Source organism: Mustela nivalis (genome assembly GCF_964662115.1).
Source record: "Mustela nivalis genome assembly, chromosome: 2".
Lineage (NCBI taxonomy): Eukaryota > Metazoa > Chordata > Mammalia > Carnivora > Mustelidae > Mustela > Mustela nivalis.
In genome coordinates, this window is record NC_139021.1 from 35,809,310 (window position 1) to 35,834,820 (window position 25,511).

Here is a 25,511-nt window from a genome sequence, read left to right on the forward strand (position 1 = left end):
TATAGAGAAAAAAGGCTGGAGCGCCATAGCACCAAAATAGTAATAATAGTTATTTCTAGTTGGTAGGATTATGGGTAACTTTTATTTTCTTCTCTTTGTTCATATTTATTTTCTTAATAAATTCTAGGTTTGATCATAAAAAATGTTACCTTAAAATCTTCTTAAGATGGGGGTGCCTGGGTGGCTCGGTCAATTAAGCATCTGCCTCCAGCTCAGGTCATGATCCCAGAGTCCCCGGATTGAGCCCCTCATCAGGCTCCTTCCTTAATGCTGAGTCTGCTTCTCCAACTCTGCCTCTCAACCTGCTCGTGCTTTTTCTCTCTCTCTCTTTTTCTCAAATAAATAAATATTTTAAAAAATAAAATAAAATCTTTTTAAGATGAACTTAATTGAATGTGTAATCCACAAAGAATTACTGGATTCTCCTATGTCTAGATTTCAGAAAAAATGTGCCAGGCACTATGTAATATGCAAGGATACACAGACATCTCAGACCCATTTCTTGCATTTTAGAGACAAGGTCTGGCAGGAATTTTTGCAAACAGTTGTGAGCAAGCAACCGAGCTTTGTGTGACCCATTTCCTACTGATTATCTTGATAACTGCATAGAGGTGGCATATTAGAAATAGTGTAGACTAAATTTGAAGTCCGCTCTGCCACTTAATAGCAGTGCGGCATTAGACTCATTAACCTCTCTGAGCCTCAGAAATTATTAAGACCACTATGTTAAAGAAATATAGCCATTGAGGAAAAGCAGGCTGAAAAAATATATTATTAACATTTTGAGAAGGAATTGTTAAAATTTTGACGTGTGCAGAGCTAGATTTCTTTTAGATGTGGTTTTTTTCCCTTACCCTAGTACCTGTGGATCTGTACAGCACTTGGATTTTAAGAACAGTAATTCTAAAGTGCTAGCAGTTAAGATTTAATGACTTCATTGGAAGTTCTTATTTTATGGTTCTTTGAGGTTATTTTTGTATTTTGAAACAACTGTATCCTTTTAAAAGTTTAAGAATAACCACATGAAGTATAGAGAATCCAGATTTGGGTTTCCATTTACTGTATATCACTCTCAGTTTTAGTACTTTTCTAGGACATTAGAAAATGTAGGCAGTCCGATCTGATAATGCGTCTCTCCAGGTATGCCGTTTTCCCCTTGCATTTTGCTGAAGTGTCTGATGCTTTGATCTCTGATCAAAGTTGCTATGTAGGCATAATGTCAGTCCATGTGAACCAAGAATGTATCACTTAGTCTTGCCTTTCCCAGTGAAAAGCAAAATGAAAAATAAATCAATACATTATGTATGGTTGGTGATACTGGATATAGAAGATGAATTTAAAGTTAGGTTTAGTGAATGTATATTAAAATACAACAGGTTTTCTCCATTAGTTCTTACCCACCAAGAATACTATCTTAAGGTTATATAGATATGGCCCAGTATTGACATAAAAATATAAAAGAAAAAGAATATTAATTAGAACTATCAAGTCAGTGACTCACATGCTTCCTCTAAAATGCCCTTATTGTTTTGTCATTTGGATTGAGACATGCGCTGTGTAGCATTAAGAGTTCTTGTTACTGACATCTAGGTGACTGCTTCCCTCCAAGACATGACCCCCAGAGTCTGCCTTTTAACAATCCCAGGGAATTGGCCTCTGAACTAGTCACTGTCCTTCATGGACACTGTCCCTTAGGAACCGGGCTGTGGTGAACAAGGAGAGGATTTGGGGGGCTTGACTGTTCCCACAATTGACTGTTCTTGTGGGTTTTCCTCTTGCCAGGAATCTGTTATCAATTTCCTTTCTTGGAAGTCTTTACTCCCCACTAGAGGTCACCCCATTGCTAGATGATGCTCTGTTACCAGGGGATCAATGCTCAGTGTTCCATGCAGGCTATCTTCAGTACAGCAGAGAAGTAGCTCCCCAGAACTATCTATGCCCATCCTCAGGAAGTTAATAACTATTAATTTTTGAGTACTTAAGTCACACAACCGGGATTCAAACCCCAGCTCCAGATACATTCTGGGTGAGGGAGCCAAGCTCTTTTAACATCTTCTGACACTAGAGAAAGTGCCTGTTTAGATTATTATACACTCCTGGAAGTAGTCCCTCAGGAAAGTCAGACAGTATCTTAGCTCTCTCCCTCCTCCTCTTCTACCTTGAAAAGCAGTCTTCACTATGCTTAGATTTTATGTTCATTTACAGGGGAACAGACTCATCCGTCTGTGAATCTGGAAAGATAGTAGTTCAGTTTTCATACTCACACATTAATGTTTCTAACTCTACTTGTGGAATGGTTCTTACTGCACACTACCTTTGGTAAATACTAGGGTCTTTATTAACGCTTAATCCAACAAACTCTTCTGTAAATTACCTCTCGCTGTCCTGGTTGTGTGAGCCATCCAGGCAGATGATTCCCAAAGAACACCTTACTTTCTCTTTTCTTTTCTTTTCTTTTTTTTTTTTTTTTTTTGCATAGGGACAGTAGGCACCTTCAGATTTGACTTTTTTTTTTAAGATTTTGTTTGTTTATTTGAGAGAGAGAGAACACAAGTAGGGGGGATGGGCAGAAGAGAAGCAGACTCAGCAGCAGGGCCTGATCCCAAGACCCTGGGGCCAGGACCACAGCTGAAGGCAGACACTTAACTGACTAAGCCACTCAGGCACCCCATAAATTTTCATTTAGTCCAAATCTTTAAACCTCCATACCAGCAATTAAACTCCTGGCCATTTGTTCTAGAGAAATGAAGACGTCCGTTCACATAAAAACATATACCTGAATGTTTTAGAAGCTTAATCACACCTTCAAACTGGAGACAACCAGATGTCCTTCAAAGGGTGAATGGCAAAACAAGCTCTGGTGCATCCATAACCATGGAATACTACTCCATAAAAGAAAAGAATCACCCTATTGATACACACTACAACCTGAATGAATCTTCAGAGAATTATGTTGAGTGAGAAAAAAAAGCCAACCCCAAAAGGTTACATACTGTATGGTTCCATTTATATAACATTCTTGAAATGACAGAATTCTAGAAATGGAAGACAGGATAGTGGTTTCCAGGGGATAAGGTGTGGTGAGGGTGGAAGGGAAGTAGGTGTGACTGTAAAAGGGCAATATGAGAGAGCTCTGTGGTGATGGAAATGTTCTAGATCTTGATTATCAATGTCAGTATCCTAGTTGTGATATTAGAGTTTTGTGAGATATTAACATCGGGGGAAACTGGGTGAGAGTACAGAGGATCTCTTTGTACTATTTCTTTGAACTTCGTGTGAATCTACAATTATTTCAAAAAGTTTAATTAAAAAATCTTTAGTCCTCTTCATTCCTTGAACCATAGTTAATATGTGTTCTGAGTTTTACTTTCATAACTTCTTGAGAAGCTATTAATAGATTTCGAGTGATGAGGTTCTAAATGGGGTGTTAGACATTTTCTTGGCAGGTTTCAAGTATAATTAGGTCTAATGCATTTGTGTAATATTAAATTTGAAATCACATAAATCTGTAATTTGATCAAATGTATTTTCTTATGGGACTTGCCATCAAAAGAAAGTGGCAGAAGTATTGTCTTGTGAATTTAAAGAAACTTTCTTATGGCTTTTTAAAAAGTTTTTATTTAAATCCCAGTTAACTAACATAGTATAATATTAATTTCAGGTATATAATATAGCAATTCAACACTTCAACACCCAGTGCTCATCACAACAAGTACACTCCTTAATCCCCATCACCTACTTAGTCCATCCCCCCACCCACTCCCCTTATAGTCACCATCAGTTTAGGAACTTTCTTATGAATTTAACAGGTCATTTAAAGGGGTAACTATTTAATCTATAGTTCTGTCTCCAAATGAGAAGCAAAGTTTGTTCTTTTCATAATGTGAACCCCACTATCTTCAGAATAACATCCACAGCATTTTAACATTGAAAATCATGTATTAGAGGTAGGCTTTAGTCATGAAGATTCAGCCTCCAGTGGTCAGGATAAGAAAGTAAAGGTATTGTACTTTGGATGAACTCAGAATATTTGTGATTAGAAATTGATTAGAAAGTGATTAAGTGGCTGTAATTTGAAGTTTGTTTAAATTGGTACATATAATTTGTCAGCCCTCATCTTCTAGTCTTGCAGTGACAACCCTTTTGATACAACCTGATTTATGTATTTAAATGGAGCCTCATAAGATACCATTAATTATTTCTTGTACAAGTTTATTTAAAGGAATTTGATAATATTGAGCATGAATAACCAATAAAAACTTAATCTGAATCTCAGCCTGAGCCACAAATTCGAGATTTAGTCTTTATACCCTACCACTTAGCATAGTATCTGCCATATTTTGAGCACATAGTAAATGTTAGTTTCATGAATTTACACTGATGTTTTGTGGTCCCTGCTGCCTGTGCATGACCCTACTTCCACAATCCCTTTAAGGGGCAGACAGGGTACTTGAGATGTCTCTTAGTGCAGAGGGGAAATGTGAGGGGATCCCAGCAAGAGCATGAAGGTGGGACAGCAGCATGTTTCAGGAGGAGCATGGTCTGGCATGTGGAAAAGTCTGCAGATAGATTTGGGCCAATTTTTCTTTCACACTGAAGAGCAAAAGGGACAGAGGATCCATCTCATAGGGAGATTTAAGTATCAGCATTGAGGATGGATTAGAAATATTTCTCCTTAAATGTATCCTATTTGGTTTAAATATAAATATTGACTGTTTTTACTTACCCTCCATAGCATTTTATTTCTAGAAATGCTTTTGTGGACTACTGTGAGATCTAGCCACTATTTATAATATGAAAAATAGGTATTCTGAATTCCAGTGACTTAGAATGAATTTTCAGAGTCCAGATTGTCCTCTACTAGTGGCACATAATTTGATTCTTTTTCTTTTATCTTGTTGGCCATGCTTTCTAGTTTGGGGCAACAGAGCCACTCCTTAGGAGGCCTTCTGTTCTCCTTTTTCACTACTTTATTACTTGTCAGTTACTACTAGCCTCACAAATTGATGCTTTACCAATAGATTTTCTGGAGAATATCCACAGAGCCCACCAGCTTGTCTGTGTTTAATAGAACAGCTAGACTTATGTCACACCCTTATTATAACTGAAGTTTTTGTTTACTGTAGGTCCTTGTTGTCACATTTCTTGATATTCTGTTGAACCTTCTTAAGAATTCAGAGAAACTGCTGGGTGACCACTGAAAGAAAGATCTAATCTCCAGGCTTACGTGAGTATTTTTCTGCTGTCAACTTCCTCACAATATGTGAAAGCTACGATACCTTGTTTTATGGCTTATTCAGTTCTGTGATCAAGATGAAATATGTTATCTATCATTGGCCTTATTTAATTTGGGGGTAAAGTTAGTTTCTCAAGGACACAAAGAAAATCACAAAATACACCACTCTTATTCTCACTTAAAAAATAAACAAACAAGGAAGACTTTTTATCCCCCACCACTGAGCCAACATTCAAAAGAATCCCAAGTCTTCAAACCACAAGAATTCTTACTGTGTTAGAACCAAAAATATCAAGTTTGTTTTTCATTATCTGTTTTTATAGAATTGAACCAAAAGACGGTATCTCTTGAAAAGCACTTGATATGTGGTATATTATTTTTTTTAAATGCCTCTGATAACTTTGTCCTTTTTAATTATCTAATCCAGTGAATATGGAAGGGGAAAATAGGTTACCCTCAAAAGAGAATTCTTGATTATTCTATTTTATTAATTTTTTTTTTTTAAGATTCTATTTATTTACTTGCCAGAGATCACAAGTAGGCAGAGAGGCAGGGAGAGAGAGAGGGGGAAGCAGACTCCCTGGTGAGCAAAGAGCCCGAGGCAGGGCTCAATCCCAGAACCTGAGCCAAAGGCAGAGGCCTAACCCACTGAGCCACCCAGATGCCCCAATTCTTGACTATTTTAAAGAGTAAATTCTTCTTTTCTTCTTTTTTTTTTTTTTAAAGATTTTATTTATTTATTTGACAGAGAGAGATCACAGTAGGCAGAGAGGCAGGCAGAAAGAGGGGAAGGGAAGGAAGCAGGCCCCTGCCGAGCAGAGAGCCCAATGCGGGACTCAATCCCAGGACCCCGAGATCATGACCTGAGCCGAAGGCAGCGTCTTAACCCACTGAGCCACCCAGGCGCCCAAGAGTAATTTCTTCTTAATGGGTTGATTTCTTTAAAAAGCATTATATAGTGTCATAATCTGAAATCTGTTTTATCTCGATCTCGGTATTTCTTAATCCTTAGCAGGTTTTTCCCATATTTAGAATTATCCTTAAGAACAACTTCTCACCTATTATATGCAGCATGTCATTAAGTTGTGCTAATTCTATCTTTATCCTTCTCCATTGTGATCCCATCTATCTGCCACTGCCTTAGATCTGGCTGTCATCATTTCTTAGTGACCTGCTGATCTTCCAGTCTCCAGCCTCAACCCCCTCTAAACTAACCTTTCCTTCTGACAGAGTAATCTTTCTGAAAGACTAATATAATAAGACTATGCCATTTCCATGACTTGAAATCTTTCAGTAACTAAAATTCTAAAATTCAGTATAATAACCCTTACATAGAGTTGTTAGGAAGATTAAATAAAATTACTAAAATTCAGTATAATAACCCTTACATAGAGTTGTTAGGAAGATTAAATAAAATTCATTAGACACCCTTGGTGCAATGCCTGCCTTGGAACAGGCCTTCAGTGTGTGTTAATATTATCCCTTTGCACAGAGAACCCATAAAACCGGCAGAGCTCTGGTGGAAGGTAGCCCACATCTAGAAGGACCGTGGCTCTGTTGGGAAACCAGGCTAAAAGGAGTGGTGGCCAAGAATCTCAACATACTCGATAGCCATGCTTTCCTGAATCCCCTTGAGGTTAAACACAAGAATAGATTGGTCTAATATCCAGCTCTATCAGTGTTTCAGAAAGAAAGTCTTTATCTGACAAATTACAAGCCAACCCTGTCTGTGACTCAGTTTCTGTAACTATGAAGTGAGGGAGCCATCTCTATAAACATATTGGTCTTTGCCTTTGTGTTTTCTTTTGGTTTGTTTTCTCTTGAGTTTCTTAGCAAGGTTTCTTTTGTCAGACTTTAACTTTTCTTAAATGAACCAAGAGGAGGTCAGGGAGATACACACACACAAACACACACACACACACACACACACACACACACACACAGACCAAGAGACTGCTGGGGTAGTGAAGTATCAGTGAAAGAGGTGTGGACACACTGGAGAGGCTAGGTTGTTCAGTTGGATTAAATTTGCAGAGTGGAAACAGTTGGGATTGTTGCCTTTGTTCAGCCTCTATTCCCAAACAGACCTATTTTTCTTCGTCTCCGTCTTCAGACAGTGGGAGTTTGGCAAAATCCGATTATTTAGATAACCACAGAATAGCAAAATAGAATCAATACTATAAAAAAGTCTGAATTGATTTCATGGTATTTCCAATTTTTCAGTTTAGTTTGTTGCTTTTCTTAGCTTTTCTCCTTCTATGAAAATTGAAGTTTCTGCTATAGACAAAACATTCAGCGGTCTTTATTAAAAACGAATAAGCTATCTCATTGTTTTTTCTTACTGACTTAATTAACTTTTGAGTAGGTAGTTCTGTTTACCATGTAGAATATCTCAAATATGATAAAAAAGCACATATGGGAAAGAGAGTTACTTTGTTTTAAATAAGAATCTCTACCAGCAGTAGCATGTGTTTGAAGTTTAAGGGTAACGTTATGTATGTCTTCTGACAATGCAATAAACTAAACTCTAAGCAATCATATCTTCCTTAGTTTTTAAAAGTTCTTAATCTTTTGCCTAATAAAAAGCAAAATAGAGCTTTATAGTAATTTATTTGCAGTTTTGATCAAGTGGATATGAAGAAAATAAGACATTTTAATGAGAAATAAAATCTAATTGATAACTTTGTTGTTGTTTCTGTTTGCTGAGGTAATTTATTAGAGGCAGGAGGCCAAGAAGGATAAGAAATAGTGCTTCTCTAAATGACTTCATTGTCTTGATTTAGTTTGGCTTCTCCAAATCTCACCTCATATTTCATTACAGGCATAGTCCATCCACTCCATCAGAATAATGTCCTACGTTTTCGTAAATGATTCGTCTCAGACTAATGTGCCCTTGCTACAAGCCTGTATTGATGGAGACTTTAACTATTCCAAGCGGCTTTTGGAAAGTGGCTTTGACCCAAATATTCGTGACAGCAGGGGCAGAACCGGCCTTCACCTCGCAGCAGCCAGAGGGAATGTAGACATCTGCCAGCTGTTGCATAAATTTGGTGCTGATCTTCTGGCCACAGATTATCAAGGAAACACAGCTCTTCATCTCTGTGGCCATGTGGATACTATTCAATTCTTAGTTTCCAATGGACTCAAAATTGATATTTGGTAAGTGCTCTGTGGTTTTTGAAGTCGAGTCATTTCTTCCCATTAGTTTGTCAACCAGTGGCCCAATCTCAGAGTCTATTGATTCTGCATTCTCATTGATCAGCTGCAGTGACAAGGTCAACAAGGCATGGAGGACAAGGTAATCTTGTTAGGGGAGTGAGAAAACGAGAGGCCAACTTCTAGATTTATGCTGAAGCAATACAAGTTTTCTGTGAAAACAGTGGTGAGGTTCTGCTACCAGTTATTGCATATTGACGGATAAGAGAAAAAAAAAGTAAAAAACTAACATTTGTTGAAAACATGTTATGGACCAGGTGCTGTGTTTACTTACATTAGCTCATTTAATCCTTAGAATGAATAGCTCTTAAGGTTGTTGTTATCTTCATTTTGCAAATGCAGCATTTGATACAAGAAGGGTTTAAAACAAATGACAGAGGTCACACAGCTGGAATTTGAACTTAGTTCTGCCGGATTCCAAATTGTTCCGTCTTCTATCGTATAATATTCCATGCTGGCTTCATAATCTCTCTGGGACTCAGAGTCCTTTTTATACTGAACAGTTTGAAGAAATAGTGTTTGTTTTAATGATACCTTGTCTCAGAGTGGAAAAGGTGTGAGACCATCTTTAAAACTGAGCTTGACCTTTAAACTACACTTATATGTTGCATTGATTTATTGGTGCTCTGCTGTCCCTAAATCTGAAAAAGACAGCAAATGTGATGGACAAATGTGGTGCGAATTGGCTTTGGGATTCACTATTACTTGGCTCTTTTCTCTTACTAGGGTTCAGTAGCTAGGTGAGCCAGAGCAGCTTGTTTGGTTGCTTTGGGCTTTTATTTGCTTTTAATTCTTAGACTTAAAAAAAATATATGCTCTATTGCCATAAAATATAAATGTCAGGTAGGAATGAATTTAGAATCTAGAATTTGCAGTTAGTTTCTAAGAAAATGCCCTATGTTTCTTTGATTTATTCTCATTTATTTACACTTTTGCCTATATATTCTTCTTCCTTTTTCCCTATAAGGAAAAAAAAATAGCTTAACTCAAAATTAAAATTCCAGTTCAGTCATTGGTTCTGCTCTGGTCTTTGAGTTAATTTGGCCCACTCCTTTGTCACTGAGAGCTAAACAAGAGGGTACTAATGATATAATCCAACTATAATGATGACGTCTTTATATTTATGAACTTTTTTTTTTAGTAATCATCAAGGTGCTACACCCTTGGTTCTGGCAAAGCGCAGAGGAGTGAATAAAGATGTCATTCGATTGCTGGAATCTTTGGAAGAACAAGAGGTAAAAGGATTTAACAGAGGAACTCACTCAAAACTGGAGACCATGCAGACAGCTGAGAGTGAAAGGTACTTAACAATGTAATTTTTTAAGGGACAGGTCCCTTTAAGTCTTTGGATCTTTTATAATAACTTTGTGAGCTTTCTATTTATTTGCTTTCAAGTACAGAGCTTTGATACTTTCTTTGAACTTTATATAAAGTCCGTATGGCTCCAGATTACAATTGAGGAGTAATTAAGAGAAAGTACTACGTGCCCACATGCACGTAATGTTCTGTTAGTCCCTGTGCAAGGAAGCCTTGCAGTATTGTCAGCACAAGGGTGAAGAGGTGGTTAAGAGCTGAATTTGAGGGAAAGAAACAGGAGTTTGAGAACTTTAAGTGCAGGTCACAAACAGAATGGAATTGCTTAAAGCGGGAGAAGGAAAAGTAAGACTAGAAACTTGGACAACATTAGAAAAGACTGGAAAGGCCATTTCAAAGGTAAAGTGGAGCACTGAGGAAAAGTAAAACAGGAGGAGAGAAATGAAAATTTAACACCCAGTTCAGGAATGTGAAAGTGAAAGTAACTTTCCCATGATTTGGAACAAATGAAATTTGGTCTCCTGTAAGTAACTGAAGCTAAGATGTAGTGACTGACAGGCCTTCAGTATCTCATCATTTCTCATCTAGAAGCAGTTTACAAGACGGTTCAGGGAGCTCTGAAAAGGTGACAAATCATCTTTTCTCCTGGCCCCACTAGCTCAACAGGTAAAGTCCGTAGTTCAGACTGAGTTGTACTAGCATGCAGTCTGGTTGATTGCCACGAAGTTTCAGGCTTCCAGGTAATTGCAAGGTAGGACAGGTGATGAACCTGCTATTGTCTCCTCCCAAAATTTTCCATGGAATATATTTCAAGGGCTCTCATGAGCTGTTGACCCAGTAGTTTGACTGATCAGGACTTGGAAATAGATCATATGCTCCAGTTAGACTGTTGGGATCATTGTTTCTATGAGTTCTAATTGAAATTGTCTATTTCTTTTTATAGTTGACCCTTAATTTGATTCCTTTGTACCAGTGATTGCTTTCCTTTCCTTCATGTGCTGGCTGGTATACTCCTTAGGAACCATGAATTCTACTCTCAATCTTAAGACTATTTGTTTAGATACTTCCAAGAACTTATTACTGTCCAAAGAAATTAAGAGTTTTACTTCTAGAACAATGCATGCTGCTCATGAGTTATCACTGAAAACTGACATGTAGATAAAATAAGAAGTCCAAGATATATTGCAAGCTCTTTTGCTCCCACCTGTGTACTCTGAATTGGCAGAATGTCATAATCAATATGACAACATTGAGTTTTCTATTATTTGTTGAAGACTGTGTTATTCCAAAATATCTTGAAATTTATTTTCATAAATACTTTAAGTTTCTTTACCATGAAAAAAGTTCAAGAATGTGTTTTTGCTTGGTATGTTCTGGGGACCTTGCTTGCTACATTTTGTTAATAGCCAGTTTATTGGCATCTCCTTATCAGAAATATATGTCTAACTTTATTTTGCCTAGGTAGTGATTACTTACTAAGTAGTAGAAATAATTAGTCATTTGAGCTGCTCCACATGAAATATTTACTCCTGCTTCTCTCACATACCTGTCATTTCCTTGCATAAGGATTTGTATTATTTATAGCATTGTGTAAAGCCAGTTCTTAAAAAACCCAATTACTAATACTTGTACTGTGTGGTTGCACTACCTTACTCCTGCCCTTCAGTATCATGGCAGACATGTGGTAGTTGAAGTTTAAATTAAAAAACTCAAGGACAACATCATTGGGGTCATTAGGGAAATGCATAGCAAGGCCGTAGTGGGTTACCACTTCATACCAGTAGGATGGCTACAGTCAAAAAGATGGAACAACAAGTATTGGTAAGGATGTTGAGAAACTGGAACCCTTGTACATTGCTGGTGGGAATGTAGAGTAGCAAAGCTGCTTTGGACAACAGCCTGGCAGTTGTCAAAAAGCTATACAGAATTACCATATGACCCAACAGTTCCACTTTAGGTATATACCCAAGAAAATTGAAAACCTGGTTTCGTACAAGAACTTGTGCACAAATGTTTATAGCAGTATTATTTATAATAGCTCAAAGGTGGAAACCACCCAAAAGTCCATCAACTGATAAATGGATAAACAAAATGTCATCTGTGCATCTAGTGGAATATTACACCATAAAAAGGAATGAACTACTGATATGTGCTACAATGTCAGTGAGCTTTAAAACCATCCTCCATAAAAGAAGCTGGTCAAAATGCCATATATTATATAATTCTGTTTATGTGAAATGTTTGGAATTGGCAAAAAGGAAGTAGGTTAGTGGTTGCCAGGAGCTGATGGAAGTGGCAATGGGAAGTGACTGCTAAAGGGTATGGAGTTGATTATAGAGGTGATTAAAATGTTCTGACATCAGTGGAGGTGGTTGTATAACTTTGTCAATATACTAAAAAAAATACGCCTTATTATACAAGATGAATTTTATATATGAACTATACCAATAGAAAAAGTTATGGAATAAAGCTTAATGGGATTGGCTAGCACGTGGCATTGTGGCAAAGCTGTGTGATGATTAGCAGAACATAAAGCAAGTTTTGAATGTTCTCAGTATTTTCCATCACTCTTAGAATTCTCTGAGACATAGCATAACTTAAGGGTCTATAAATCAAGATGATGAAAAATATTTTCCCACTCCCCCATATATCCTAAATTTAATAGTTATTTTAAATTTGTGGGTATAGGATGACAAAGACACTGTAGATGACACACGTACAAAAAAACTTCTGAGCATTCAGTAGAAAACATTTCACTGGATAAGGTCACTATGGAAAATTCTGATTGGCAGAGCTTCTTAAGCTCCTAGAGATTGCTCAGCGGAATTCTCGTTTTATATCTAATATCTTTGAACATGAGATCACATCAGCTTGGACATTCACTATATTTCATACAAGTCCGAATTAACCTCTCCTGAACTTCTTTATCTAATCATGGTATCATGTGTTTAAACCTTCTCAAAGTTCCAATCTTATTTTTGAACTTGCTTCAGTTTTCTTAAATTTTTGTATTCATGTAGACTCCCACTGAAAATGTCTTTTCTGATTTAGAGAATAAACATCTTTTAATATAGAAGAAAGAAAAGCTTGGATATCAAGCAGAGTGGCCAATTAGGAAGTCAGCTTCCTATGATTAGAGAAGACCTCTAATACTAGTAAATGCTGAAGAATGTCTGGTTAAGTGTCAAGAAGTAAAGTAAAATTATAGGTTAAATAAAAATGCCAGTTTGTAAGACACTGTTTTATTTTGTTTCCATTGTTCTGAGCCCATACGGTTGGAAGAATATGAAGAGAAAGGTTTTAGGAAGGGTGGTAAATGATCTTTTATAAGCAACAGATAGTTGATACATAGGATTATGGTGATTGTGGCTTTAATCTAAATGATACCCTGTTATTGGACCTGCATTTTGTGACATAATTGCAGGTGCTAATTGCTCTGAGCTTTAAATTCTTCACAGTGTGGCCATCTACATATCAAAGTCAGATACCCTGTTTTCTACTTTCAGGGGTCATATTTCTCATTGATAGAGTTCTGAAAACCAGAATTATTCTTATGGCTTTTGTGCTACCTTATTACCTATTGTGCTACCTAGATTCAGCCTTTATGCAGAAACAAAATAAACTTATTTTGTATTATTGTACAAGAGAGAACTACAACCAGTGGGTGGAAGCTATTAAGAAGAATTCCTAATGACTAGGCTTGTTCAGATGTTTAACAGACTGAGCTAAGTGTCCATTTTTAGAGGATTACAGTTAAAAGAAGTAATTCCTTCATTGTTCAGATAATTTAAAAGTTAATGAAAATCCCCTTTTGACTTTAAGATTCACACACTGTGTAAAAGTGAATCTAAAATCATTTTTAGATTTACCCATCTTTGCTTATTTTCATTAATATGAATTCTTAAAATACGAATCTTTGTTTTGAATTCTTCTAAATTTAAAGTAACTTAGATACTAAGAGTTTAAAACAACTCATTTGACCTACAGTCAAGACTTCTGCTTGGGACCTTTTCATTAGAAAAGGATTTTTGACTCTAACTCTGCTGGATACCAAACCAAGAAACATAATCATTGCGGCTTAATTGGCAATTGAATGTAGATTGTCCTGATACATGCAGATACATACATCAGTACATGAACGTATGAGAGCACATATATGTCAGTTTTCTTCTTGCAAGTGTTGTCTTGGCTTTTCTAAGTAACATGGTTGCTGTTGTATCTTTCTGAAATGGGTGGAATGTGTTGTTCATGCCCCTTTCCTTTGTCTTTGCTCCTTTTCACAGTGCCATGGAAAGCCATTCTCTCCTCAATCCCAACCTGCAGCAAGGGGAAGGAGTCCTGTCCAGCTTCCGAACCACATGGCAGGAATTTGTCGAGGACCTGGGCTTCTGGAGGGTGTTGCTCTTGATCTTTGTCATTGCTTTGCTATCTCTTGGCATTGCATACTATGTGAGCGGGGTGCTCCCCTTTGTGGAGAACCAGCCGGAACTGGTGCATTAAAGGAGCCCATGGGGGTGGGGCCTGTGTCTCTTTCCTGGCTTCCACTGTTGTCCTGAGTTTCTCAAACGTTTTCTCTTAGTGCAAGGCAGTGAGGGCTGTACATTTTTTCTTTGTGCATTTTTATGTATTGTAATCCTTTTCAAACAACGTGGTTGTTTGAACTAACCACATACCGTAGTCAAGTATACTTCATCCTAAAGCTACCTCTGACTCAGCCCAACTTGTTAGAATGCCTTCACATAGCCTTGTTTCATAAAAACGTGGAGGTGACTGAAGAATGAAAGATAAAGGAAGAGACGAGGGAGTCCTTGCTATAGAAACCTTACCCTAATATGGACCAACTAAAGTGAAGTGTTCAATAGGAGAAAGATTTTCTTATGTGATTACTTTTTTGTTAGTTGGTTGATTTGGGTTTTGTTTATTTTTGCAGGAGCCCCTTTTCTTCTTTTTCTTCTTCTTTCCTGGGAATAGGGGAAAGAATGAAACATTAAGCTTAAAACTTGAAGTGCTTTTTTTCACATCCTGTATAGCAAATCAGTATTGTGGGAAGCTGTTTGGTTTATTTTAATATTTTTAAAGTCTAGTTACAAACCGAACAGAACTCTAGAAAATTAGCTATGTTTTCTTCAAAAATGATTGATTTGATCTTATATTTATTTGTTTATAGGATAATTTTGATTCTCTTTTTTGTAAACTGCTTTGCTTGTTGTTAATATCTGTGAAAAAACTTAAGTTCATTTAGTTCACTTTCGTGTTTCCCCTAGTGTTTTTATCAAAGATCTCCTGTTCATCAAAAATTTAGTCAGGAAACACTTTTTCTACTCAGTAGTTAGCAGGGAAAGATAATTTGAACATCTGTCACTGTAATTCTGTAGTGTAATTATTGTGGAAAATTCAGCTTTACAGGCTAGCTGTGCTGTCACAACTGTACATGCAGTCCTGTTTAGAGGCCCTGTTAGAATTGTCTTAACAGTTTCATCCGTGTCAGTAATTCTCTGATGCAAGAACGGATGGAGTATTTCTGAGGTAACCATGTTGAGCACTACTGTACTGGGTGCCATTAACTCTTTATGGATGGTAATATTATGTAAATCGAAATCTGGTCCTCAAACTATATTGCAGCTTTCAGCAGTATGTTTGAAGGGCTCTTTTGTTAATGACTCTGTTATGTATAAATCATATTCTTGAGTTTTTAAAAAGTATATGAAGTTGATAATTATTCACTGAGTGTAGTCAGAAAATTGTAGTGAAAGAACTAATGGTTTTATTTTTTAGAACAAAGGCATCTAAGCTACTGCTAATTGAATTGTTGTTAGAGGTAGAAATTATAGTTTAGAGTAGGATTGGCATTTCTGTGATTCTCATTGCTTCTTGATATTTTCTCTTGTATTTATATATGTAGGATGAGGTGTTTTCTTTCATGTGGCTTTATCCTCTCTTAAAGAACTGTTTAAAAATTCCTGATTTTACTGACTGCTTCAGGATCAGCTCAGAGAGTCTTGTTTTTAGGATAGAAACAAAATAAATAAAATACGATAAAATAAAACCCGACTTTAGAGTGGAGAACACTAGAACTCAGAATCAGAGTATATTCAGAATGAAAGCTTTGGAATTTGCTTTATGTTTGTAGATCTAAATAGATAAGCAGGATTGGTTAACATATATGTAAAGATACTGCATTTTTAGAAGATTTTAAGTGCTGATTTCTTTCTATTTTAATCTCTGCATTCAGCATTCAGTAATACTACCAATAAACGCATTTATAGTCTCTTAATCACAACCCATTTTCTTAGTGTGTCATTGTTTTCTTTTAATTTAGGACTCTTTGTAATAGGTTACAATTGCCTGTTTAAAAAAATGTTTTTTTCAAACCTGATATAACAGGTATATTGAATTTCACATATGTTTGTCTTGTAAGTGCTCTGAAACTAATTTGGGTGAATTGCTTGTGGATTCAAGAGCGACAGTAGCTACCATGATCAAGCACCTTTCTTATTTTTACTTAACATGCCTCATCTTGTGTTGCCTGTCAGTCCCCCGACGCAAGCTACATTTTCCCATTTTGCAAAGTGAGAAAACTGACACAGGGAGCGTTGTGACCTATCCAAAGTCAGACAGATAGAACATAGTGGAACAGGGATTCCAAGCTGAGGCTCTACCCCAATTATAAGTTTCTTTTTTCCTTCTGCCCCACTGTCATACACCTAACAATGGAGTCATCTAGAACCTTGCCTGCTGCCATCACAGTAATACATTACTAAATTTTCCACCCACATTCCTAAAAACTTTCCTCCTCCTCTAATGCTCCATTTACCACATCTTCTTAGTATTACCAACCTTTAAAATTAAAGGTCTAACTCTGGCATGTTCAGAAGACCTTCCCTAGTTAACCTTGACAGCCCATTTCTCTGCCTCTTATTTCCTCTTCAATTACCATACTGAATAAACAATGTTTTTTCATTTGTCTCTTATTATAAGCTTCATGAGAGCAAGGGCTTAATCCCTATTACTACCCTTTTTGTCCACAGTACCTCCTATGCTGTGTAGGACTCTTTGTACACACATACTGACAGCATTGCTTTTTCACCTGTAGCTGTATTTTTTCTTTTCAGATTAAGTAGCTTTTACCTTTCACATGTTCTAACAGGCTGCATGTGTGAATGGTGTTGTTCATTCTTTCACAGTATGCCTGTCACTTGATAGAAGAATTGCACAGTCATGAACACTGTGGCTCCTTTACTAAGAGCATGCAGGCTCATTTACCATAGGTAAAAAATATATATACACACACACATATAATTGGTGTGTTCTTGCTCTAGAAGTCCAGGAACAATACTTAACCTGTTAATGTTGTTTTGGTTTGGCTTTTTTTTTTCCCCCAACCAGGTCTTATTCTTTGTCTTGTGAAGTTGTTCATGTATGTATCAAAGTACTTTTAGCTGCAGGAAACCAAAATCCAAATTAAAAGTGGTTTAAACCATAGGAAGTTACTGACTGATACAACTAGAAGTGTAGAGGTAGAGTAGACCCCAAGGGTGATAATCCAAATTTATCTCAGTTCTCCTGTGCTTCTGGCTCTGCCCTCCTTGCTTGTTCACTTCATCTTCCAGCTGGTTCTGAGATGAGCTTAGAGTTTTCAGGCCTCAGATCCATTTGTAATCATGAAGAGAAAAAGAAAGAAACTGTCTGTCCTGTGGTTTTCTCCTAGGAAACTTCCTGCCAGGTGCCCAGCAAACTTGCTCTGTGTTTCATTGGCTGACATTACATCATGTTTCCTCTTCCCAAACCAACCACAGCCAGGCACTGGACAGTGAAGCCTGGATTTATGAGCCAGATACTGGTGATGGTGGCAGTGATAGAACCCATATGATTGGCTTGGAGCAGTGGTTTTAGAAAAATGGTTGGAGGTGTTGCTGGCAACTAGTGGGCAGGGGGGTCAGCTGTGTTTTATGTCCCATAGTACATGGGAAGGTTTAACACAATAAAGAATTGTTCTATAGGTCATGATTCTTGAATGTTCTGTTGAATATTCAGAAAAAAAAGAAAGTTTAGTTTTCTGAGCCTTAAACCCAACTCCATTTTTAGTTTTTTTTAGCCTCTCTAAAACAACTGATTTTTGCATATTCTCCTTATGACATATAAAGTTGACATTGCTTACTGACAGTGAACATGTTTGAGTCCTTTTCTTTGTGCTTAGTGTTACATTACAGTATTTAAATTTTAACCTAAGTCGTATTTGAAAAAATTATATGATATTATCAACCATGTGTTAGATGTATAAGACATGTACTAAATTTTGACATCCTAAAAATTTTTTTACCTAATACATTTTATTAATTGTGTTATGTTAGTCACCATACAGTACATATAGTACATATACAATAATGTACAATGTACATTCAATGTACATTGAATTTTCCAAGAATACAACGATGCAATTAGTGAGGGAGGATTTTACTTTATTTTATTAAAACTTGACCAAGAACTGTACCTGTCTCAGAAAATCTTGTTACCAGTGCTACTGGTGATAATTGAGTCACCATCACAGGTCTGTGTATAGGTATTGATGACTTTATTGCTTCTTGTGTGGCCGTGCCTAAGCATTTATATATTGAAATACATGTTTTATTATCAATTACTTGACCTTTATTTTGCCTTTATATTGCGTGACTTATATGAAATCATTTTATTGATTTTAGCAGTTGTTACTTTTTTCTGGGACTCATATCCATACTATACCTTCTCTCATTTAGTCATCTTAATGTACCCTTTCCAAATAGTTTATCCAGGAAATAGCATTTCATGAAGTTAATAGAACACTGGGGGAAAAAAGAGGCCAGCATCTGGTTAAACTACCCTTTAAAATTGTTCAGGTCCAGGGTGCCTGGTGTGGCTTAGTCGGTTAAACATCTGCCTTTGGCTCAGGTCATGATCCTGGGGTCCTAGGGTCCTGAGCAGGGAGCCTGCTTCTCCCTCTCTCTCTGCCCCTTCCCCTGCTTATACTTTCTTGCTCTCTGTCTCTTGAATAAATAAATAAAATCTTTAAAGGAAATAAAAATAAAATCGTTCAAGTCCAAACACTTCCAACTCTGCTGATCGAAGTAGGATCCTGGGATCAAAGCCCATTCCTTTGTGCTTTAAAGTAGCTTCAAAGCAGTTTTTTAGGGATGATCTTGGCCTTGCTGTGGACACCTCTTTGGCTTCCCTCACAACATAGATAGGTGGGCATTCTGTTCAGTCACCTTGGACTTTACACATCAAAAATGGACAGGTCCATAGCCCAAGGACTAGGAACTGTGTTTACCTGGCAGTGGAGGTGGCCACACACCAGTTAGATGTCAAGGAATACGATCTGGAGAACTTATTGCCAAATACTCATCAAAAACTTGCAATGGTATTTAGAGAATATTACTTGGAAGACGTTTATAGATAAGTACTGTTTAAACTTTCTGAAATTTCTATATCCGTGCTGTCCAGTGTGGTGACCACTTGTTACTTGTGGTTATTTAAATTAAATTAGAAATTCAGTTCTTCATTAACAGTTATCTGAGCCTAAAACCCAACTCCATTTTACATTTGAAAGCAAAACTAGCCACATTTCTAGTGTTCAAAAGTTCTTTTGGACAGCACTGTCCTAAAATCTATAGGGTCAAGTTAGATCGGTGTACTCAATTGTATTGTGGCAGTGCCCACCCTAATTACTTTTACTAAGCTCTTCATTAAAAGTGGTAACACAATACAATGCTTATTAACTTGCTTAATCTTTGCAAATTGCTGTTGTCCTCTCCACCTCACAGTTAAAGAAACTAAGGACCCGTGGCAGGTCAGAATAACCTACCCAAGGTCACCCAGCAGAGCTGGGGTTTGAACTTGGACAGTGTGGAACTGGAGTTTCTCCTAACCATCGTGCTATGATGCCTCCCACTGTGTGAATGTGATGCTATCACTTTCCAGTAAGAATTGTCTTGAGGACTAGCCCTGTGTACCCACCCACTGCATCTATTTTAGGAGGGTTACTGAGGATGCTGTTGGCACAATTCTTTGTGATGACCCCCAAAGAGGAGCTTTTGCTTCTTCAACCATAAGCAACTGCATTTCCGCTGAGCTTTTGCTTTCATCTTATTTTCTCTATGAATTATGTAATTGATCAGGTAGACTTCCTCATTCACACTGGGTGCTGGAAAACTTAATGCCAAATTTGGGTTCCACTAGAAGTAGGAGTGCCTGGGTAGTTCAGTGGGTTAAAGCATCTGCCTTTGGCTCAGGTCTTGATCCCAGGGCTCTCTGCTCAGCGGGGAGCCTGCTTCCCTTCCTCTGTCTCTGCCTGCCTCTCTGCCTACTTGTGATTTCTGTCAAATAAATAAATAAATCTTAAAAAAAAAAAAAAAGAGAAGCAGTTGTAATGTTGACTGTTAATGGTGATTTATTAGATAGAACCTCATTCCTGGCTTATTTTGTATGCTCATCTTTAATTTTATTTCCCTGTTCTAAATGTTCACTTTTTATTTATGCATTTCTGTATTATTTAGGCCCCTTTAATTTTTTAGATCATGATAGCAGATGATAGTTAATTAGATTGTTATTTTTATTAATATGAATTGATAGGACTACTTGATAATTCATTAGTATGAATTGACAGCAAAACTGTCAGTTTCTGGAAAGTAACAGCAGAAAATGCACTGACTTTTGCAATGGGAAACAATAGTTTTTACCTCCTAATCAAAATACAGTTATGGTTTCTGGTGTAGCTGCAGTTGTCAGTTTACCTTATTCATACGTCTCTCTGTTCCACAAAAGGATTTAAGTTCTGCTGAATAAGCAGGTATTATTCTAAGCTATGGAAATTGAATGTCTTGGTTCTCTTCTAGCATTCGGATGAATCATGTGAGTGGAGCCTAAATGAACATTGGGGCACCTGGGTGGCTTAGTGGGTTGAAGCCTCTGCTTTCTGCTCGGGTCATGATCCCAATGTCCTGGGATCGGGCCCCACATTAGGCTCTCTGCTCAGCAGAGAGCCTGCTTCCTCCTCTCTCTCTCTTTCTGCCTACTTGTGATCTCTATCAAATAAATAAATAAAATCTAAGAAAAAAAATGAACATTATAACAAGTTACTATAATCACAAAATTTTAAAGATGAAGGGACATTAGGAGTCAGGGAAGGGAAAAAGACGGAGAGGAATGGAATGACTGGTCCCACAAGTAAGAAAGGGGTAGAACGGTTGTATGAATCCAGATCTAGTGTATTACTCTTACCAGACTTGCCCGTATCCACATCTCTAGGCTCCCCATAGGCTATCAGAAATGTTACTTAAAAATACAAATATCTCCTGTTGGTTACATAAATAAACTTTCTTGCCATGGTGTTTTGTGTACTTCAGTAGTTAACCAAAACACTGATCTAATCAGTAAGTTGATCATGTCATAAACCAAGAATGTATTTTTCTGTAACCCTATTCTGTTTGTTTATGGGGGAGTCACCATAAACCTATCATCTTCTCTTGATAAACACTTTGAGAAATCTTTCACTTCTCAAAAAAAAAAAAAAAAATTGACATCAGATAATGCACATTATCTGTAAAGCACCTTACACCATGGAAATGCTGTGGGGAAGCCAAGCAGAAGGCCCCAGAGTTGCCGTCAGAGGCACAGTGTTGCCTATTTTTCCCTCGTCAGTCACAATACTTTTTCTTATTAGAACAACTAACTATTTCTTCAATCCCATTGTCTGTTGTATACTTTTAATTCAAGGTAGGAGGTTGATGGCAGAAGGACTGTGACTGTGAGCCCCGAGTTCTAAAATGCCCTGCTCGATGATGCTTCACACGGCCATTCACCACTTAGTTCTCTCATGATTCAGCCATGTTTTACGGGTGTCAAGCGGGCTCTTCAGTACATGTTCCCATGTGTCCTTTCCCACATCTCTGGTAGGAGTTTTTTAAAAAGTAGTGAGAAATGAGTGAAGATAAGAGAATAACCCAAAGTCAGAAGAAAACTCATTGTATCTGCTTAGGACTCATTCACTTAGGGTGCTCAGTAGATTCTTCTTGCCCCCTTTTTCTTCCTAAAGGTTTTCTTTTTAATCTGGGTTATTTATTCATGTCCAAATTAGTCTAAGGATCAATGTAATATTAAGCTCTGACTTAGGGTAATTCCAACTTGAGATGTACAATAGTTAATCTACTCTTAGGAAGAAAAAATACTAGATGGATTAATTTTTTATTTGTAGGAGTCATCACCAGTTAATGTGTGCATATATTATTTTATGATCAAACCTAGTTCAGCAAATTTCAGGTGTTTATCTTTCTCTTTTTTACAGTATTCTTTATGTGTCTTTAAAATTGTATGGTGTGCTGCGTTAGCTCTACAGAATACTTGTGTATTTTTGTATGTGTCCATAAGCCAGAAAACCTTTCTGGAGGTTAAAGAATATTTGTCAGCCTACTTCTCTTGCAGCTTCCCGGTGTAAATGGCAAGTAATTTCAACTTTAGAAGGGTGGCATTGCAGGGTTAGTTATTTCTTCCTATAATTGGGCTAGGAGAAGGTTATTCTCTGTCACAATAAAAATTAATATTCCCTTTCTTTGGGGATTGATTTCTAAATTTAAAGACTCCAGGTCAGAGTTGGCTGGGTTTTTTCACTGAAATTTCAGCCCCTAAGAAACAAAAATAGGTTTTGGAATAGTTTCTAGGTCACTGGCACAGAAAGCCGGCAAAAAGCGCTAGCTTGCTTTGGATGGTCCTCGTTGGTCCAGTTCCATCAGTACGGCCTGTTCCTTCAGCCTGTGACTCAAGTTCAGGAGGAAATAAAATGTAAGGATCCCGAAATTTGTACTCTGTAGTAAATGTTTAGTCTTGGATTCTCCTGTATTTTAGTAGAACCCCTGACTTAAGGGGTAGAGACTTATTTAATCAGATGTCAGTTCTATATTTTACCCTACTGAACTGTTCACATTCATCTGTTATTTTACTCTGTGTTCCAGTTCTGCATCAGACAGTGGAGGCTGGGCTTATATTGAAAAGCATGCAGTCTTGGTTGGTGATAGATCTCAGCTATTCTTAGTGTGGACTGACCTTGATCAAATAACACAAGCTTTCTAAGCCTCTGTCTTCATCTGTAAAACAGTTAATACCTACCTCACAGACTTAACAGTGAAGAAAAATAACTTACTTGAGAGCTGTGCGCCTGCAGGTATGTGTACCTAGCCCTTTAAGTGTTGATAGTGTTATTATTCCCATAAAGAAAACAAGGCTTAAAAAATTTAGTATGTTTCCTGAGGTCATGGAGTAGATCAAACCAAGAATCTGTCTAATTCTGGCAATTTTGTGCATAGCCATTAGAACACGGTGCTTCTCCCATTAAGTGAGTCACCACGTCTGCACGTACTTGGTACTCAGTATAGGGACCCACTATAAGTTCTCCTTTTCTCTTGGCAGAGTAAGTAATGTGGTTTATTGACTGAACTCTCGATTTTTATGTGCAAATGATCTACACTTTATCGCACAATTTCTGATTCACTGAGGATGGTTTAATAACTCCTTTATTAATTAAAATTCCTGTCTGTGATTTTTTTATACCTGCAACCTTGTAAGAGCTCGTAGAACCTCTTAGGCATCATCTCATTAGCTCTGACTGCCCCTTCTCAATGAAGAAACTTCTTATCTACAAAGAGAAAGCCCAGAGATCTTTTCAGGCACAGGGAAAAGGAAAATGCACAGACTCATGATTGCTGGACTGTCCAATCTCAAATTTACATTGAGAAGGGAAGTGTACCTTTTAAACCAACTGTTGAGTTGTAAAATGCCAAATGCACACCATTTAAGACTGAGGAGGAGGATTTCCATTGAGTTCCATGAAAAAAAGATCTGGATGTGGGTAGCCATGTTGACTATATTCTTTCAAAAGGGGTTCTTCTTATGGAACTACTTTTGAACATAACAGAGTAAATGAGAATTACGGAAGCTTATATTTTCTTTCTAGTTGAGCTTTTTTCTATCTGAGAAACATGATATTTTTTCTCTCATGATTTTTGTATCTGTGATTATGTTGGCCATGTCAGATCCCCAGAGATGTGGTGATATCATTTTGCCTAATTATATTCAAAAAGCATGTGTTGGTCACATGAACTGGGAATGCACTAGATCTTCAGTTAAACCTGCAGCCATACTGGAATTCCCATTCTGGAAAGTGGCAGTCCCAGGCCCCTCCCAGGAATTCTGCCCTATCTTATTTCCCCTTTGACAAATGTGACACCTTTCCAAGGCCTGCCCTGCCCTAGCCTTGAGCTGCAGTTGGAAGAGAGAAAGACTTGAAAAGCAAGTTCTTGTTCTTTTGGTCCTGACTCAAAGAATGCTAAAAATAGAAGGGGCTGGAGCTCCCCTCATGCAAAATTCCGATTCTCTTTGCATAGATTAAACATCTGACCCTCCTCAGAATACAACTTCTATTTAACCAGAAGTCTTATTCTTATTAGAAAGAAATCATTTTGATTCCAGAGTTAAGTGGCAAAGCCCCTTTTCTCCTGCTGATTGAGATTCTTTGTCGTCATTATCACACTGGGGCTACTTTGGTTTCCTGGCTTACAGCTGCTCAAATAGCATTTCCAGATGTGGAATAAATATAGGTGGTTAACTTATTTCACACATCAGCCTTTTAAAATATGTATATGTGTATGATGTTTCTTGATCATTTAATTTGGATAAGATAAATTGTAACAGACTGTGGCTTCTGGGGCTTCTGAGTTGCAAGAATGGATATGAAGGGATGAGGTAAGATGCCCCACCTTCAGCATTCCAAGGGACATGCAAACACACAACTTGTTCTCTCTACCTCACTATTTGCCAGGCTTATATAAAAACAAAATAAACAAGGCACATCTTTCCACAGGCATCCTGTGTTTGTGATTGGGAGACAGAATGGCTTAGTGGTAAGCACGTGGGCCTTCAAGTCGGACCTGGCTTTGGATCCCAAGCTTACCGCTATAGTGGAGTGGTCTTGGTCAGGTTGCCTACTCTTCTCCCCTAGCTTCAGCTTCACAATCTGTTAGGTGAAAATAGTAACACTAACCAGAGGCTCAAATGAGATAAGCAAATGCTGGACACAGGGTCTGGTAACTGTCAGTTATTAGTGTATTTATGTGATTAGTTCCATTTAGGCCAACCACTACCTAGAACTGAGCCAGCCCGCAATGCTACATTTCAGGAGGCATTTAAAAGGACAACTTCTGTTCTCTTATAATTGGTCAGGCCCTCAGGCACTGGCTGATTGGATTCCAGGATGACTGGATGGCTTCCTCTCTGAGCTTTCTTCAAATAATACCTTAATTATTAGCTCAAGAGGGGGTTGACCACAGTCTCTGCCAATCTCCCAAAACCTTCCCTGCAGGAAGCCCAGAAATTTGAGGAGCTACAGAGCACTTCCCATCCAATGTTGAGAGATCTAAGGCAAGAACTGGAGAAGCAGGACCTGTGCTTGCCAGGTCCAGACATTCATCCCTTGTTTGGTCCCAGTTCTACTCCGTAGAGTAGCAGAACTGAGATTTTTTTTACCCTTCCCACTTCTTCAGAGAAGGAAACTGAGGCCTGGAAGCTTTGCAAAACAAACAGAAGCTGAGTCCAGACTATCTAGCCTCCAGGTGCTCTCTGTACCTGGCTCTTACCACCTGAGCATTGGAAGCCAAGAAAGGAGGGACACAGACATCAGTATCCCCGTGCCTGTATCCCCAGCATGACTGTGTTAATGGAGCTG

The 25,511-nt window shown here is 37.7% G+C and overlaps 1 protein-coding gene across 1 annotated transcript; it reads left to right on the forward strand.

Moving 5' to 3' along the window:
• Positions 1-5,090: 5,090 nt before the first annotated feature.
• ANKRD46 (ankyrin repeat domain 46) lies at positions 5,091-16,050 on the forward strand. Its single transcript, XM_082713770.1, has 4 exons — positions 5,091-5,227; positions 8,058-8,395; positions 9,594-9,752; positions 14,050-16,050. Exons 2-4 carry the CDS (start codon positions 8,085-8,087, stop codon positions 14,264-14,266), a joined length of 687 nt encoding a protein of 228 aa, XP_082569896.1. The 5' UTR covers positions 5,091-5,227; positions 8,058-8,084; the 3' UTR covers positions 14,267-16,050.
• The last annotated feature ends 9,461 nt before the right edge of the window (positions 16,051-25,511 follow it).